The 18,167-nt window shown below is 37.2% G+C and overlaps 1 protein-coding gene across 1 annotated transcript in view; it reads left to right on the top strand.

Moving 5' to 3' along the window:
• The window catches only part of INVS (inversin), an 84,774-nt gene that overhangs the window by 30,799 nt on the left and 35,808 nt on the right, over positions 1–18,167 (top strand). Inside the window, exons 3-5 of the mRNA XM_062500494.1 lie at positions 7,534–7,707; positions 9,841–10,008; positions 17,900–18,080. Coding sequence (XP_062356478.1) covers positions 7,534–7,707; positions 9,841–10,008; positions 17,900–18,080 — 523 coding nt within the window. The remainder of the gene's footprint in view (positions 1–7,533; positions 7,708–9,840; positions 10,009–17,899; positions 18,081–18,167) is intronic.

Raw genomic sequence — 18,167 nt, 5'->3', positions numbered from 1 at the left:
GTGTTAATGCAGTGCCAAGTGGCTGATATGTTCTGCTTGGCTTTTTAAGGCAAAATCTAAAATACTTTCACGTTGTACATATTTTACCTCCAGTGAGTGCCTGAGTGTACATATGATTTAGTATTTGTCAATCTAATCTACTGGCTTTAGAAACTGCTTTGTCACTATTAAAAAGCATAGATGTTTTTGTGTTTCAGGCATAAGCAACAATTAAGTCTTGACTCCAACTTCTAAGGAGTCCTGGGTTTAAAGGGCTTAACTAATCTAATATGACTGTTAAAAGACCATAACAATCTGTTTTGGGGTTTTTTGCATTTATTTATTTATTTATTAGTGTGTTTGGGACAGAATGTGCTTGTCTGGAAAAAGAGATCAGTGGCCTGGTGTGCTATATTTCAATGTATATTACTAGTTCTAAATCTGGGTCTAAAGCAAATGAACAGTGCACACGAGTGAACATGTATGCAATAAGCCATGATCCATGATATAATTAGTTTTTCTGTTCTCAATATGCTGTTATATATCCATCTCTACTTTCTTAGATACTATTTAAGGGTTTAAAAGAAAAATTTAAACATTAGTAATATTTAAATACAATAATAATTATTAAATAGTTGTATAATTGCTGTCCATGTTATAATTGGTATATTATTAGAACAGGAGATTAATTAATTTAACTGCAATAATTTTGTGCTGTTCTGTTTGTGAAAGAGTAAAAGTAACTAAATTATATTCATCTGGGGAGGATTTATTGATTGTTAGATAGTCTATCTTTTCACAAAAGATTGCTAAGAAAATGTTGCTAAAATGTCTTACATAAGTACTGCTTAATTAATAATGAATATATTTCAACAATCAAAATTTAATAAGCTAATAAATTTTTGATCTATGGTAGAGATGTATAATTATCAGATCTCTGAAATCCTTTTTGTCATGATTGGTGGACTTGCTGCACTGCTGTCTTCAAACACACCCCTTTTCAATAGGCTGACCTTTGTGCTTCTGATTTTGTGGAGGTCTCTGTTTTGCCACTTGCCTGCACTCTGCTGCACATTTGCTGACCAGGCTTAGTTACTGCAGGGCTCTCTGTTTGGGGCTGTGGTCAGTGGTTAATGCCTGATTTTTGGTAAATCTCATCTCACGAATACAGAAACAACAAGGGATAAGGTGCAAAAGAATTTTAATCAATGAATCATTCTTTAGGAATTGTGACATTACAGAAATTAGGGTATTCAATAACATTTTTAAATAGTGGTAAGTAATGTTTTAAGAAGGAAATAGCTGAGACAGGCAGCCTATTTGACCTCAGAAGCATATAAGAATTTGAATTATGGGGATAAATATGCATGCAGAAATAGAAAAGCGGGTAAAATGAGCACCTTCTGTCAGCAGTAGGTTCTTTAAGAGTAACTGGATATTTAGTTAGCTCATTTCATAGCAATAAATTCAATAGGTTGCTTTTTTAGACCTGTACAAAAATATTAACTGTTGTGCTAGATGGAAAATTGCAAGCTTAATTAGAAATTAGGACACAAAATATAAGAGGATGGTAAATTATTATTTGATAGTGAACTGAAAACAGATACAGTTGAAATAGGAACTGTAAGATCAGAAGGCATGCATTAGAATTCCTTAACAGTTTCACTTGAATCTAGTTTAGTCAATATTTTTCATGAGCAAACTTAGAATCATGAGTAGTATTTTTTTAAAGGATACTTAAGAGCAACACACTGTTAGGAATGATTATCAGTCAAAGAGAGGATGGCAGTGGCTACGATATCAGAAGAATAGGAATACTGAAAGTAATTTAAATTATAAGAAATATTACAGTCCAAAATGCAAGTCCCAGGGGTGTGGGAAACAGATGACACACGTAATGATTAATTTTATGTATTATGAATTTATTATTTGAAACGTGACTGAGAAGGATGTAATGTTCTAACTGATTGGAAAATGTGCTTAATTTATGGGACAAATGCAGTTTTAAGTATATCTGACAAGATATATGCACTAGCAGTAGACAAGTGTAATTGGGATTCAGTAGGGTCCTTTGTGGGAACCCCTTTGGTAGCCCTGTAATCTCTGTAATGCTGATGTGTTCAAAATAGAAGAGTTCCAACTAGAATGAGTGTGGAGAGCTGATGATTTCTTGAGGGCAATGTAGGGTTTATCCTTTGTTACTGAGATAAACACCCCAATGCTTGTTTAAAATGATTTTTAAAAATCACGCTGTATTTTCATGGGTAGAAGAATGAAATGTGTCCTTTTTGTGTGTGTTGGCTTAAAAATAACAAAGTGAAAAAACCCATCAAGAAACAAAAAAACTGGGAGGAAAAAAAATCCTGAACGTTGTAATTCCACTTAAAAGAAATCACTGGGAATTTTTTGAAAAGGATTAGATGTTCTTACTCCCTATGGTGCTGGAGGATGGATTTACTAATCCGGAGGGTCAGTTTTAACCTTCAGTTCTAATTTGTGGTTTATCTGTAAATATTTCTAAGGCTTTCTGTTCTGGTGCAAGTATATGCCCTGAGTGCATCTTCAGTGCTTATGACTGTCAGCAATGAAAAGCCCTTGAAAACCAGCTCCTTTGTAAGTGTGTTCTTTTGGCCTGTCTGTTCCCAGTCCTGGGAAAGCAGGTATGTAATTTCGGAGTGGAGCCAAAGTAGCATCCTCACGGTTTCACAGCTTGGCATTCTTTTTAATGACCCCTTACCGGGAGGCTGTATAGAGATGCTGGGCTGCTTTTTCCCCAGTGCCTCTAGCAACCCTTACAGACCACTAAATCTTCACAGGCCCATTGTAGGTATTCCAAAAATCAAGCCTAACTGTACTGTAAGAGTTGTCAGCTCATGTGCTCTACGCTGTAAATTACTACAGATCAGTCTTTCAAGTCACACTGAGTATTTTATGTGGATTAAAACTGTTATGGTTTTTGAAAATGTGGTCTCAGCAAATAATAGGGAAATAAGCAATTTTTCTACATGTATTGTCCTCTTTTAACCCACTGGTGATGGTAGCCTAACTATGGGTGGGTTTTTTATGTGTTTGGAGAGATGCATGTATTCTAAGATGTTAGGACTCTCAGCCTTACCTCATATAGCTCAGTTTCTCCCCTTATAAATATAGATGTTGTATTTATCTATGCAGTGTGGTTTTAAAATCTGAATATGAAAAGTTTAATGTCAGAGATGTGTCCACACTATAGGTAGGAGAAGTGATCAGTCAGAGTGTAGAAGAAGCACACACTTTAATTTGATGACCAAGTAAACTCACCAGACATAGTGGGATGAGAATGGAAGTAAAATTTCACAAAGCTCTTTTGCACATCAGCAGAATGTTTCTAGAACACAGGTGTACTCTTTAAAGCAAGCTTGTATGCTTGTGAAATACTTAAAATTTGCTGTGAAAAGTACTTAACTTCTGAGGAAGTGTTTGAAACAGAGGCACGTGGCACTGAGTGTCTCAGAGCAGGATTCTGTGGGCTGTATGGAGTGGAAGAATGTGAAGTGTTAGGCTGATGTTTTTAGTGCACTGGTAATACAACCAGTAGGTTCAGCATCAACATATGGTCAGAATTATAGCACCACTGAACAGAGCTCATTTTTTCTTTAGCCTTTCACTTAGGTGACCATATGGGACATCCTGACTGTGGCTGTTTGACAGATGCCCACCCAGCTGCTCTCTCAATACACTTCCTCAACAAGCCAGGGAGAGAAAATAGGCTGGAAAAGCTGCTTTAGATTAATAAAGAAATAAGTGCATTTTCTTGTAGACCCAGAAAACTAGGTAGAAAAGTTCACCAGTGATTTTCCACTGAAACCTTTCCCTGGCAGTAGAATCATATTGAATATACTAGACAGCTTTTTTTTTTTTTTTAGTGACCAAACTTGCAGTTCTGGGGATAAGTTTCTCAGTTGCAGAGACAATCCAAATTCTTGAAAATTCATTGATTCTGACTAATATATTTCTTCCATAACTCTCTTCTCCATTGAAATATTCAGGGAAAAAAAGTTTTTCTGACTGCTTAGTAGCTTAGCTTGGGGTCCAGAATTTTCTTTGAAGTCATTATTTGATGGCAGATCCATGGTTGCTTATTGAACCGTCTACTAAAAAATTTGCTCTACATCATTTCAGTTAGTACCCGTGGCTGAATTTTTTGAAATAGCAGAAGTTCTTATTCTGATTATGTTGAGGTCAGCTGTGCTCTGAAGCTCTGCTGTAGTTTGCAGGGTCAAGTATTTTGATTTTCAAATAACTTTAATGGAATCTAAAGGAATTTTAATAATTGGCACTGAAATAGTAAATTTTGGCTGCCAGGAACGAAGTTTTCTGTACAAGTATTTAATCGTGTTTGCTCATAATGTTTTCTGTTTATAATAGAATAAATTTTGAGTCACTATAAGTGCTAAGAGACCACAGACTGACTCAGAGAGCTTCATGCTGCCCAGGAATGTTTAGGCCAATCAAGTTGCATTATTTATCAGTAAAATCCTATCCAGCTTGAAGACTGTTTATACACAAAAATTTTATAAAAACAGAGGAATTGGCTTTTCAAATTAAGCATTCCTCCCCTCCACCTAATAAGACATAAATTACATTTCCCTTCAAGGCATGTTGATACATTCCATACTTACAAACTTAAGCAGTAATCAACTGAAGGTGGGGAAATTTTCCATTGTCACTAAAAAGCACAATATTGTTTTCTAGCAAGTGAAAGGAAGACAGCAAAATTAATGATATTACTAAAGAAAAGAACATCAGTCAGAAGCAAAAGTATGAACAAGGTATTTCAAATAAGTAATGTAAGTACAGGTGTTTTCTGTGACAGTGTTAAAAAAAATCTTAAATCACTTGGAAGAAACAGAATCCTTTGTGTTTCAGAATGAAGGGATTAATTACAAATTCATTTGCTAAGGAGAGGGATTTGTTGGCTAAGCATGCAAGAGAAAAATGTATAATAGCAAATATAAAATGCTGTGTAGGGAGAGAAATTCTAATAAAAAGGCCATGTTTCCTTAGTTTTCTGCATTATCTTAACTTTCAGTCTTCTTTACAGTGGAATTCATTCAAAAAGCATTATATACTTGTAGATCTTCCAATAAGTACCCATCAACAAGACAAAAGCAGGTTTTTTTTTTTCTCTCTCATGGGTATGCATGACTGTATGCAGGAAATATTGAAAACCACCCAAATGTATTATCCTCTGTGATAGAGAAAAGCAACTAATATTCTCTCAAGTTAGTTAATATTGTCTTCCTCCAGTCTAATTGCCAGACACATCATGATACACTGAGATTTTTTTGCTAATTTTTCTTTTTAAATGAGTTTTGTAAATTTTTCTCATATTTGCCTGTACTGTGTAATGGTGGTAATGAGGAGTATTCTTATCCCTAGCTCCACCCCAAATTCATCATGAATTAATTCTGGGTGTGGTCTCTGTGGTTTAGGAGCTCTGCAGATATCACGCAGTTCTCTCCCTGTACTTTGGAGTATGCTTTGATATATGTCTGTATACCAAAATACAAAATCCTGAGGTTATACTTTCCCTGACACCCAGCAGAAGAAAAAGATGTATTCAGTCACTTCTCACTGGGAATGCTGTTGTGGCCATGCTGTCTCTGGCAGGAGAAGTTTGCATGTTCAGGCAGATTTGTGGCAGGTTCTGTGGCAGACTTGTCTTGTAAGCTGTCACTGGTGGGCAAGGACTAGTAGCAATAAATGGTAGAAGCAGGACAAGGTAGTTTTGTCTGAACTCATTCATGGTTTGCTTTCCCTGATTTGCATTTTAAAATAAAATTTTTAAAAAGTGAAAAAAGGGGGAAAGGGGATAAAAAAGTCACATTCATTTATTTCCGTCATACCTGGTGAAATCCAGTCTGCATCCATAAAGCTCAAGTCTTCCATTGCTGTCAGACCTAAAACAGAACAGTTGTTTTTGTAAAGTGTGCCCTTCCAATGTTTATGGCTGCTTTGAAAAATGAAATTTGAGTCTTTTTTATGCCCTGGCACTGGATAATGTGGAGTCCTGTGGAGTCCTTTGGCCTGTCTCCATCCTACCATTCTGCTGACAAAAGCGATTTGCAATTCTGAGCCTTATGAGATACCAAAGTGCCCCCCGTTCATTAGCACTGCTTGCCCTTGTCTACTTGCTTGCCTTTTTTCATTGCTTTTTCTAAAGATAGCCTATGGGGCCTAAACTGACATGCAGAATTTATAAAATAATTGTAGCAGACTGAAGTATGTTAATTTGCAGGTAGTTTCATAAGAAGAAGAATCCGAAGACATGACTTCTATTGATTTGAGTGTCACCTTTCCTGTGTGTATTGTCTAATAAAGCTTCATCAAATGCTCCAGCTTTTCCCTGAATGGAGGAGAATTACTACAATTGCTCTTTTCCTCTGAGTTTTCTATTTTCATTATAGTTATAGGTAATGATCTATATGGGAAATTGGCAAAGCCTAGTATCTTGGGGAAATATTGGAAGGCAGTGAGCAAAACTAGGAGTCAACACACTCCTTTCACTTTAGGAAAAGTTAAAAGTTAGAGTGTGAAAAGAGCAGGGGTGTTTAAACCATGATGACTGAAGGTAGGTGCAGGTGTTTTGCTTTAATGAGTTATTGCTCCACCAATTGCTGGTCCTCGATTGCAACTTAACTGCTGAAGGTGGTTTGATAAACCTGTAGACTTTGGGAGGTGGAAGCATCAAAATGTAGCAAGTCAAGGCTGGCTGTACTACTAAATCATTACAGCTTCTTTGTGATTGCATGTTCATGTCTTCAATTTTTCACTGGCTTCTTCACTAACTTGAGAAATAAAATCAGATTGGGTTTTTTTGGGATCCACCCTCATTTATTATATCACTATATTTATATCGAAGAAGTGTTTCTATGTAATTTCTTTTGAAAACGTAGTGAAAGCCTAGTGAAAGTCCTAGTGTGAAGTATTTTCAATATGTTGTAAAGCTAGCTGTCCCATCCATTTATTATATATATTGCAGACCAAAACTCATACAGTTCTCAATTTTAAAATGTAAGAAATATTTTTTTTCATATATTTGCTATGTATTCAGATGAGTTTATTTTATCTTTCTGAATAATTCCCAGTTATTTTTCTTACTTTCATTTTGAAAATTATATTCTTTCATGTTTAGTTTTATTCCTCATCTGATAACTGTTCACCTTGCTGAAACCACCATGCAATGATCTTATTTCAGTTTTCACATGATTTTTACTGAGGTTAAACAGCTAGGAAGCTCTGATAATATTGTAGAATTTTCGTTACTAATGAACCCTGTCTTATTCTGCTAATGGAATATAAATATCTAAAACAAAGTACAAAAGAGACCTAAAAATGAAAAGCTCATGTTAACAGAAAAAAATCTTCATTAGATGTTTCCAAAGCTTTGAGCTGTTTTTTTGCTACAAGTGCTTTTTTAGGCACTGTAATGTAATAAATATATACAAATATATGTAAGTTTTGTAATTTGGTTTGATAAACTGACATACATTTATGATGTTTTTCTTTACCCAGGGAAATTACCGTTTCATGAAACTTTTACTGGCTCGTAGAGGAAACTGGATGCAGAAAGACTTAGAGGATATGACACCATTGCATTTGACTACACGTCACAAAAGTCCAAAATGTTTAGCTTTGTTGTTAAAACATATGGCACCTGGAGAAGTGGATACCCAGGACAGAAACAAGGTAAAAGTACTGCTTATTTTAAGACAACTGCTTATTTTAATATTTGTAGCAACTCTAGATATTGGTTTTACATCAAGCAGCTGTGTGCAAGAAACTACTTGTCATAAACTTTTTCTAGGTCTTCAAAGTAGTAATATTAGTGTTTTCCTGATGTTAATGATGTCAAAGTTCATTGCACTGGCTCCTCTGTCATTCTTGAGAGTAGTTACAGCAACAGAGGATTCAAAAACCATCCAAGTCTTTCTGTAACATTGTGATCCTTGTTAGAGTCTGGGTAGCATGTGCTTATGTTGCTTTACTTCCTTTAAAAAGCCTCACATTTAGAATCTTTTAATGATAAGAGTCACTAGAAAACTGCCTATAATTACAGCAGTCATTCTGTAGAGGTCAGGCTGACCTCATGACCATGCTAATTAATTAACAAAGGTATGCATAAACCAGCCAAAACCATTTAGCAACCTTGCCTGTTCAGCACATTTCCAAGCCAGTATTTAAGGCATTGCCAGATTCCCCACAAAACACAGAGTACTTCTCTCTCAGTTCATGTTGTGAGCAGTAGCAAAAATGGAATTCAGGTTGGTGAAAGCTGATCTTGGGCACAGAGTCCAACCTGTTTGACCCTGTAGGGCACATAGCTTGTTTGGTTTCCTTGCTGCAGCTGTGCACATCAAAATTGTCAAATATTATTCCTGAACATAAGGGAGAGCAGGTGTCTTTTGCATCTGCTTCCATGTGGGTAACTGACTGAAACTGGTTGTAGGTGAGAGAAGTCAGTGAACTAAGGCTATGCTGGCCACCTGGTAACCAAAGGTTTCTGCTTCCATTGCAACTGTCAGTTTCCAGCAATTCTAGTCAGGTCCATTTAATAAATAACACTCATTAATTTATTACAAATTTTTACTGGTACAAGGCTGTGGTGGCACTTTGTGGAGCCCTTCTTCAGTGAGAGACATGTAGGAAAAAAGGCTGTGCTATCTTATTGTTAGTACCATGGTACTAGCCTAACAGCTGGCAGCAACAAACAAAAATAGGCTCCTTTTTGCCTTCTGCCTTTACAGAGAAGTTAAGGATATGATAGTGAGCTCACATGTTCCATGTCACTTTTTAAAGATGCTAATCCAGGGTATTGTACTTCTATACACAAATGTCTTGCAGGAGTTATTTCTCTGTTTCCAATCGAAGCTCCATGTAATGTTTAGTAGGGGTGAGAAGGTAAGAGAGCTGGGAAAAAAAAAATTATAACTGTTACTTGGGAGAGGTGTGTCTGGTAAATGAAATATTTGTTAATATGCCAGTGCGTTGCTGGTTAAGAAACCCCCACACATTGGTTTGCTTATGTAGTTATGAACATAGATAAGGCCTGTAAAAAAAAGCTATTGTCAGTCAGGAATTGGCAAAAGGAGCATGGATTGCCTTTTGATGTTTTATTGGACTGCCGTGGGTCACTGGGCATTAGATTCACTAATACTCAACCTCAGGAACCAAGTCCCCTGTCAGCATTCAGTGCCACCTTCCCCTAGTGGAGAGGAGTGTCTGTTAATTTGTGTTATCCCAACAGAGTTTGAAATTTAAGAGACACCACACTAATCACTTCAGTTGTTCTACAGTGCAGCTTTGGTGCTGAGGCCTGGTTCAGATGATCATTCTAGCTTGGATGTCATTGTTTAATACCAAGCACAGATATTTTCTAAACTGCTGCACCAGATAGCCATTAGGGTAGTGCTCAGTGGAGTGCACATTTTTCTCTTGCCGTAGTCCAAAAAATGTTCATAAAAAGTTAGTCTCCTACCAGAGATTCTTATGTTCTAAGCATAAGGGCTTCTCAGTTTGGATCTCATGTAAGATGGTGCAGCTTAGACCTAATTCAGACCTCAGTAGCAAAGGTATGTGATGATCTGCCCTTACTAAGGTAGATGGCCCCTTGTTCAGCTTAGTTTAAAGGCCATTTTCACAAATTTTTAGTTGTCAGCCACCCCAGGTACATGTGCTCAGTTTTTGTCAGGCCTCTTTATTGAAGTGTGACAAAAGCTTGCTTATTCACCTGTTGTTTAAAGCTGGTTTTAGCCAACTTTAATTTTCATGTTTCAACAATTTTTCATCGTCTTGAAAAAGCTTGTGAAAATTGTGTTGCAGCAAACTGCATTGCATTGGAGTGCCTACTACAATAACCCAGAGCATGTGAAACTTCTCATAAAACATGATTCAAATATTGGAATTCCCGATATTGAAGGAAAAATCCCGCTTCACTGGGCAGCTAACAACAAGGACCCTAGTGCAATACACACAGTGAAATGTATTCTGGTAAGAAAGTCTGCTATATATGTATATAACACTTTCTTACTTTCCTTACTTTCTCACTCTGATGGAAGTATTTTTTATTCTCTTGAGAGTTCTCATTTTGGTCCACTGGCTCTTTGAGAATGAAATAATTTGCTCTTCTGATATCCAGAGCTTTGTAAGAAATAATCCTAAATATTTTTGCTCTCTTGAAAGGAGTTTGAGTTCTATGGGTGAATGTCTTTGCTCTAAGTCTTGTAAGGCGGGGGAGGGGGGGGAAAGAGAGATTTAAATGTTTTCCTGGATAAAATGGTCAGTCATATTGCTCATTTCAGTTGCATTTTGCACACTGATTTCTTATGTGTCTTTCCTTCATTATTTGAAAGTTTATATCTAGTTATCTATACTGAAAATTTCAGTTTAATTTGGTTTTTCAAGTTAGAATTCTGGGAAATATTTGATCAGTTGTCAGTCACTCCACATTCAGTTTGCTGAGAGACTTTCTATATAATTTTGTGTATGAATTTAATACTGTTTCCTTTATAGCATATTTTCTCTTACTGCAATATTTCAGTTTATCATCTGCAATGACAGTTATAATGGGTACAATGAAGTCGTATGTTCAGCTTGATTTTTACCTTGATTTTTTATTTTGTGAAAATCTCTGAGCTTCACTAAAATGGAAAGATACAGAGACCTCAATTTAAATTTTCTGTCGCATTCAAGCAATCTTCCTTTATCTCTGTCTTTCAAAGGTCTTTCAGAACTAGACTTACAGTGATTGTACTTTGACTACAAGGACTTGTATGTCTGCCTGCCTGGTTAGCTTGCAAGCTGAGAACTTAAATATGAAAATGAAAACTTTCTTTGCTTTTTGTCAAATCGCACTGGCAATCTTACAGTCACTGATGCTTTTTTACTATAAAAATAGTTTTAGAGAAGTTATCAGCATCAAAGAGATTGTATTTGTGTTACTTCTGTTTATTCAATATATTTGTAATTTGTATCCAGCTGTGAAACAATTTGTTGCAAACAAAGTTTTGTCACAAACTTTGAATTTGTATCTACTTTTCTGCCACCCGGGAGAAGTAAACTTGCTGCAAAGTACAAAAGGATCTCTGTATTTAACTACAGACTGTTTCAAAATTAGGTAGTCAAAAGGCAAATATTTTTACAAATTGTGGTGTGTTGGGCTCAGAGAAGAGCCTCACACCTCCACCACCACTCACTCACCTGCCTCTTTCAAAGCAGAGAAAATAGAAGGAAGACAAGACTTGTGGATGAAGATAATGCCAGCCCAGTATAGAAAGCAAAAGCTGCATGCAGGAAAGGAAATGTATTCACTCTTTCCATCGGCAGGCAGATGTCAACCACTTCCTGGAAAATGGAAAGGAAGCTTCAGCATGCTTAATCATGCTTGGGAAAACAAATGGTGTAGCCATGAGCATCCTTCCTGCCCTCCCCCTGTCCCTGAGTTTCTTTGCTGGGTGTGATGTGGTATGAAGTGTTGCTCAGGTCAGTTTGTGTCAAATGTCCCAGCTGTGTCCTGTCCCAGTCTCTTGCCCATCCTCATCCTATTCACTGGGGTAAGCAGGGGAGCAGGACATGGAAAAGAGGAATCCATGCTATTCCACAATGACCAAAACATGGGTGTATTATCAACAGTTTTAATCACAAATGCAAAGCCCAGCTGCTACAAGGAAAATTAACTCCATCTCAGACAGATGTATCACAAAAGATCAAAAATACATGTCTCTTTATTGAAAGTGTTCTCAAAGATTCTCTTTAGGTAATCCAGAATCATGATCATGTCCAGTTTTTTTGGAGGGCTTCTTTGGTTTGGTTGTATTTGGTTTTGGTTTTGGCTTTTTTGTTTGTTCTAACTCTGACAATTAAAAGAATCACAGAATAGTTTGAATTGGTAGGAAACTTTTGAAGGTCGTCTAGTCCAACCTCCCTGCCATGGGCAGGGACATGTTTAACTACATCAGGTTGCTCAGAGCCCTATCCAGCCCTTTGAACTCTTCCAGGAATGGGGAATCCCCACATTCTCTGGGTAACCTGTTCCAGTACCTCATTAGACACTGACCACAAGGTTCCCTGTATTGCCTTGGTCTCCGATTACTGCCTACAGGCTTTCTACCTGCTCATGGCTGCTCTTCAGGGACAGCACGTTGCACTCCATCCACCTATTGTAGACAGCAACCCCTTTGACCTTCCTTCCTGTGCTGTCCCTTCTGAGCAGCCTGTGTCTGCACACCAGTCATGGATGCATCCCACCAAGTTTCAGTAGTGGCAACTGGATCATAGCTCTCTTCTGGAGGCTTCCAGTTCCTCCTGTTTGTTGCTTATGCTGGGTGCACTTTGAGGCACAAAGAGGCACTTTGGCTGGGCTGAAAAGAGTGTATTCTTGGTTTCATGTAGGCTTTTTCATCAGCTTGTTTATATTTCAATTAGTTACATCTATATGTACTTTCTAACGGAATAAGTTAATAACAAGTTTAAATGAAAAAGTAATTTAGCTATGCTGTAAAGTTGATGATACAGAAATCTTGTTATTAGGTAGTCAGTCTGTTTTTTTTGAGTATCAATACCCTTTTGTGGTGGTGGTGACCTGAGTTTAATCCTGTAGTAAGATCTCTCCAAATTGAAGTGTTTTTCTTACTGGTCTTGAAGTGACAGAGATTCACAGCACAGACACAGCAGAGCTCACTGGCTTCCCCTCCTTTCTTAGCTGCTTTTTGCATATTACCCAGTTCCAAGTCTATTGTCTAGGCATCATGTTTGATTCTCATTCCTCTCGAGATCTTCAAGCTTTATCGTTTTTCACATTCTGCATCATATTTCTAATGGATGCCCCCATAGAGTGAAAATTTCTGTCATCTTGTGTCTTAACATATAGTTGCATTTTTAAGTTTGCGAAAATACTGTCTTTGTGGTGATAGTAGTATAAAAGGCAAGTGTCTGTGTCACTGTTGCTTCCCCATTTTTAATCACATCCAACCAAACCATTTGTCTTTGCTTTCCCTAAGACATTGCCCAGACAGCAGTGAGATATCAATGTCTGCTTCTAGACTACCTTAGGTGCCTGCTGGCCGAGTTATGAAAAACAACACTGCTGTTGTTTCTCTCTTGTTATCTTTAACACTGTGGAAGAATTCCCTAGAAAATTATTTTTTTCTCTAGTATCCTACTTGGAATTCTCCAGTGCTGCTTTACAAAAACTTGACAAAAGTTTACCTGCTGGTTTTATTGAAACCACAGTCTATGGTACTGCAAAATGCTGTCTTGTTTTTGTGTACTCTGCCCTTTGGTTGTGGCCAGATATTGTCTCCTGTTTATAAATTCTTAAAATTAAGGGTCATCTTTCTGTTTGATATTTGTGTAATACATAGTCCTTTGGTATTGTCAAAATAAACAATTATGTAAAGAGCTCAGCTGAATGCTGAGAAAGTAGGTTGGGTGTGCAGGGGTGACACTTATGCACAAAACAGTTATAACTGAAATTGAAATCCATGAAATACAGCCAAAATGAAGCTTGATATATGTAGAAAGTAAACATGTGAAGTAGGGAGAAATTCTAATCTGGAGATCCTCTCATCATCACCTTCCTTTTCCACCTTTCCAGATTGTGTTTTATGTGTAAAACGTTGGGAAGATTTAAGGAGAAAAGAACAAAATAAGATTCCATTATTATGATGGAAGCAATTGCTTAGTACTCTCTGTCTATTTTGTATCTCTTCTCTTTATTTATCCTTCATGGTAGGAGACATGACATTTGTTTATACCACACTTTCCATTATTGCCTACAATTCCATTGTTCTAATTGCCACAGAAAAATGCTTAGCTTCTGTTTCTTCTCTGTATTGTGCTTTAAATATTAATACAGCATGACAGTTTAATTATAGCTAACCAAACCCACTTAAAATCTAAAGAAATTATATTCGTGAATGTAGGCAGAAACGGGCCCTAGAAAATTTTATTGAAGTGGCCAAAAAAATTTAAAATACATTAATACTTTTAGACTAGAAAATAAATAGTAGCTTTGGAGATTTTGTACCATTTTGTAAAAGTAATGCTTTTGAGTAGGGGGATATTTCTCAGTAATATCAATTACTTTAAGCCAGGAGTTTTAGGATTCATTTATTTAGGGTGTTGTACTTCTGGAAGGCTTGAAAATTAGCTGTCAGGGTTACATCAGCAAATTAGAAGTGGAGAAGCATTTGTTTTCTTGTCTGTCCGTTTTGTTCAAACACATTTTCCTCTGGTGGAGATTTAGAATTTCAGTAATAACTTCTGTGCCTATCATAATTCAGGTTTAGCCATTCTTAAAAGTGATTCTCACCAAAGGAATTTTTGCAGTAGGCTCTATGCTCCCCCTGCTGAGCTCTATGGAGAGACATAAAGTAAGCATATTATCAGTTATCTATCTCTTAAGAACTATTAAAGTTTGAGAAGAACATACAGGTTTTCACTGTAGTGGTTCAGGTAGGTGCTTTTAAATGTTTATCGAAATAAGCATTACATATGCTTTGATTATTATAGTTTCTATGTGTAACAGTGTTAACTTTGATTGCAGTTTTAGTTGAGTCATATTTATCAATTTTTAATGTTTTCAATAGGTTCTTATTGTACTGGTGACTACGTATATTAGTGAACTCCAGTATATTTTATATATGTTAATTTTTGACTCTAACAAAACATGGCTGACAGTAATGATACCAAATCTAACACTAATTAGGTTTTTTCTCTGAGATGGGCAACTTAATTAGCATTTAATTAACATTGGCAGATGTTATTGCTAAGATACTCTCCATCATCTTTGAAAAGTCATGGAGAACAGGAAAGGTGCCTGAGGGCTGGAGGATAGCCAGTGTCTCTCCAATGTCTTGAGAAAGGGCCAGAAGGACAACCCAGGAAACCACAAGTATCACCTAAATCCCTGGAAAGGTGATGGAACAGCTCCTCTTGGATGTCCTCTGTAAGCATGGGAAGGAAAAAGAAGGTTATTATTAGTAGTTAACACGGTTTGACCAAGGGGAAATCATGCTTGACCAAAAAGAGAGCCTTCTGTGAAGGCTGGGCTGGCAGGGTAGATGAGGGAAGATCTGTGGGTGTTGTCTACCTTGACGTCGGCAAGACTTTTTGACCCTGTCTCTCATAACATTGTCACAGGTGGGTTCTCTGAGTGGGGAGTGGGTGGGTTGAGGACTGGCTGAATGTCAGAGCTCAGAGGGTTGTGATCAGTGATCAGAGTCTTGTTACAGACCTGTATCTGGAAGTGTTCCCCAGAGGTCAGTACTGGGCCCAGTCTTTTTCCATTTATTCATTAATAACCTGGATGAGGGGAAAGACTGTACCCTCAGCAGGTTTGCTGATGATATAAAACTGGGAGGAGTGGGTGATACACCATCGTGGTGTGCTGACAGACTGTCAGTGACACCTGCACTGGCCAGAGAGCTGGGCAGAGAGGAGTCTCATCTGAGCTCAACAAAGGCAAATAGAGAGTCCTGCACCTGGGGAGGAATCACACTGTGCACCAGTAGAAGGAGCTGGGGTTCCTGGGGCACAACAGGCTGTCCACAAGCCAGCAGTGTGCCCTGGGGTCCAAGAAGGCCATTGGAACCCTGAAATGCATTAGGAAGAACATTCCCAGCAGGTCAAGGGAAGTGATCTTGCCTAGAGGATCAACACCATAGTGAGGCCACATCTGAAATGCTGGATCCAGCTCTGGGCTCCCCAGTTCAAGAAAGACCAGGAGTTAGTGGGGAGGATCCAGCTAAGTGCTATGAAGATGAGGAGGGTCTGGAGCATCTCTTTTGTGAGGAAAGGCTGACAGAGCTGGGACCGGTTAGCCTGGAGAAGACTGAGAGGGGATCTTATCAGTGAGGAATACCTTAAGTGTGGATGTCAAGAGGATGGAACCAGACACTTTTCAGTGGTGCTCAGCAACAGGATAAAGGGCAATGGGTACAAACTGAAATATGGAATTCTCATTTGAATATGAAGAAAAGCATCTCTACTGAGATGAAAGGTGACTGAGCCTTGGAACAACTGCCTAGAGAGGTTGTGGAGTCTCCTCAGAAGATATTTGAAATCCACCTGGACTTAATTCTGTGCAACCTGCTGTGTTTGAACCTGCTTTAGCAGGGGGTTAGACTAGATGATTGCCAGAGATCCTTTCCAACTCCAACCCTTCTGTGATTTACATACAGTGTGCAAACTATGTAGCTCCTTAGATCTAGAAAACTTACATTAACCAAATATTAGGAGGTTTAACTTGGCACTGTAAGAAAGCAAACAGTAAGAAACAAAGAATCAGGGCATTGCAGAGTTGAAGTTGCTACTGCTATATTAACTTAGCCAGATTGCACTTAGAAAATATAGTGAAATATAACTCTAAATGTTTGTGAAGTTTTGAGGTGTCTTTTTTTTTCATTACATAGAAAATGTGGAATGTACAACTTTGGTCAGTTAGTATTTGCATGGAAACCATAATTCTGGAATTTCCTTTCTTCTTCTTCTTCTTGGTTTATTGTTCTCAATGTTAGATATTTGCTTTCTGTGTAATAGTTACTATACATCAAATAATGCAAATGCAAGTGATTCCACAACCATTTTGTGTACTTAGTGAAGTTAAAAGGAAAGATTGTAGTTAATTTAGTGAGAAAGGGGTCAGGAACTTGTTTTAACAGTTAACAAGCTTCACTTAACACAATCCCTTGCTCCTCTTTCAGAAATTTATTGTGATATATAGTGTGGCTCTGTATTTTCAGGAAGATTGCTTTGCTCATTTGTCATGGGTAAAAATCCCCTCTAGTGTTGGAAGTTAAAAATCTCAGGATTATATTCCCTTTTAATTCTGCACAGGGTTCCCATGATTTCAGTGAATTGCTCTGAATTGCTGGAGATAGAAAAAACAACTCACTCACTCTGCTTTACTTAAACCACTTGTTTTGACAATCTGCTTTCACTCTAGATGTTTAGTGTCCTGCATCCTGAGTTTCTATTGTTTTATTGTATTATTGTTTACCACTTTTTTTAGTGATTTCTTTTTCTCTTTTCAGAAAAGTGAAGTTTAAAGTTTGTGTTTAATGGACCTTCATGTTATTTGCCATTTGAAGATCTCTCAAATGCTAAGATTATGTTCATTTGTACCTTTTCTGCTCTTTTGCCTGAAAAAGAAAGCCACAAAGAGAAATCTGTATAGAAAAACATTTGAGAGATTAAATTATCATAATACAAGACTATATAGCTAGGGACCTTATGTGAAAGTAATTTAGCATATTTTTAAACACAAGGTGATGAAAAGTCAACTTACATCTATTAATGCCTATGTTACGTGATCAAGTGACTAGTCATGAAACTTTGAAAGACCTTTTAAATTCAAAAATAAGCCTGTTAGAAGTAGATGCATTGTTAGAAGTACTCTCTCACTTCTATCCTGTCAGCTAGCAATGTAGACATCTCCTTTGGAAATGCTTTAGGGGCATAAAACGCTAGAAGAATATTATAATGAAAGTCATAAAATTAACTTCTGCATAAAGGGAAATGTTGGAGAAAATCTGAAGATATATATGTCACTTTCAACTTGTAAATTATGTAAGAATTTCTAGTTATTTTCATAAGAGCCGGAGTTAATCTTTTAAAGATCTGTTTAAAGAATCCCTTGCACATCAGACTGGTAAAACTATGGGGTATGTACCAGAAATCAGGTCTGGTACAATAATTAAGTATAAAAAAGCATTCAGTGATAAATACTTGAAAGTAGCCTATACTATAAGAAAAGTATTTGGTTGTAGAGCTACATTCTACTGAACAAGGACAGTGTATTTCTCTGAAAAAGCATCTGTGAAGATTGTATAGGTTTTCTCTTAGATTTAATATTCTTAAAATTTTGGTTTATTTTTTAAAGGAAGCTGCACCTACAGAATCTCTGCTTAACTGGCAAGACTATGAAGGACGAACTCCTCTTCATTTTGCTGTTGCAGATGGCAATGTAGCAGTTGTGGATGTCCTGACTTCCTACGAAGGCTGCAATGTGACATCTTATGACAACTTGTTTCGAACTCCCCTCCACTGGGCAGCCTTGCTTGGTAAACTGGACAGTGCTGAAGTCACTTAGTCATTAATTAACTGTACTGTTTAATCTTTGTCTCTGATTTCTATTTAATTCCAGCCTA

This window comes from Cinclus cinclus, chromosome 1 (genome assembly GCF_963662255.1).
Source record: "Cinclus cinclus chromosome 1, bCinCin1.1, whole genome shotgun sequence".
NCBI lineage: Eukaryota > Metazoa > Chordata > Aves > Passeriformes > Cinclidae > Cinclus > Cinclus cinclus.
Note: the sequence above shows the minus strand (reverse complement) of the source record. Positions and strands in the feature narration are given on the sequence as shown.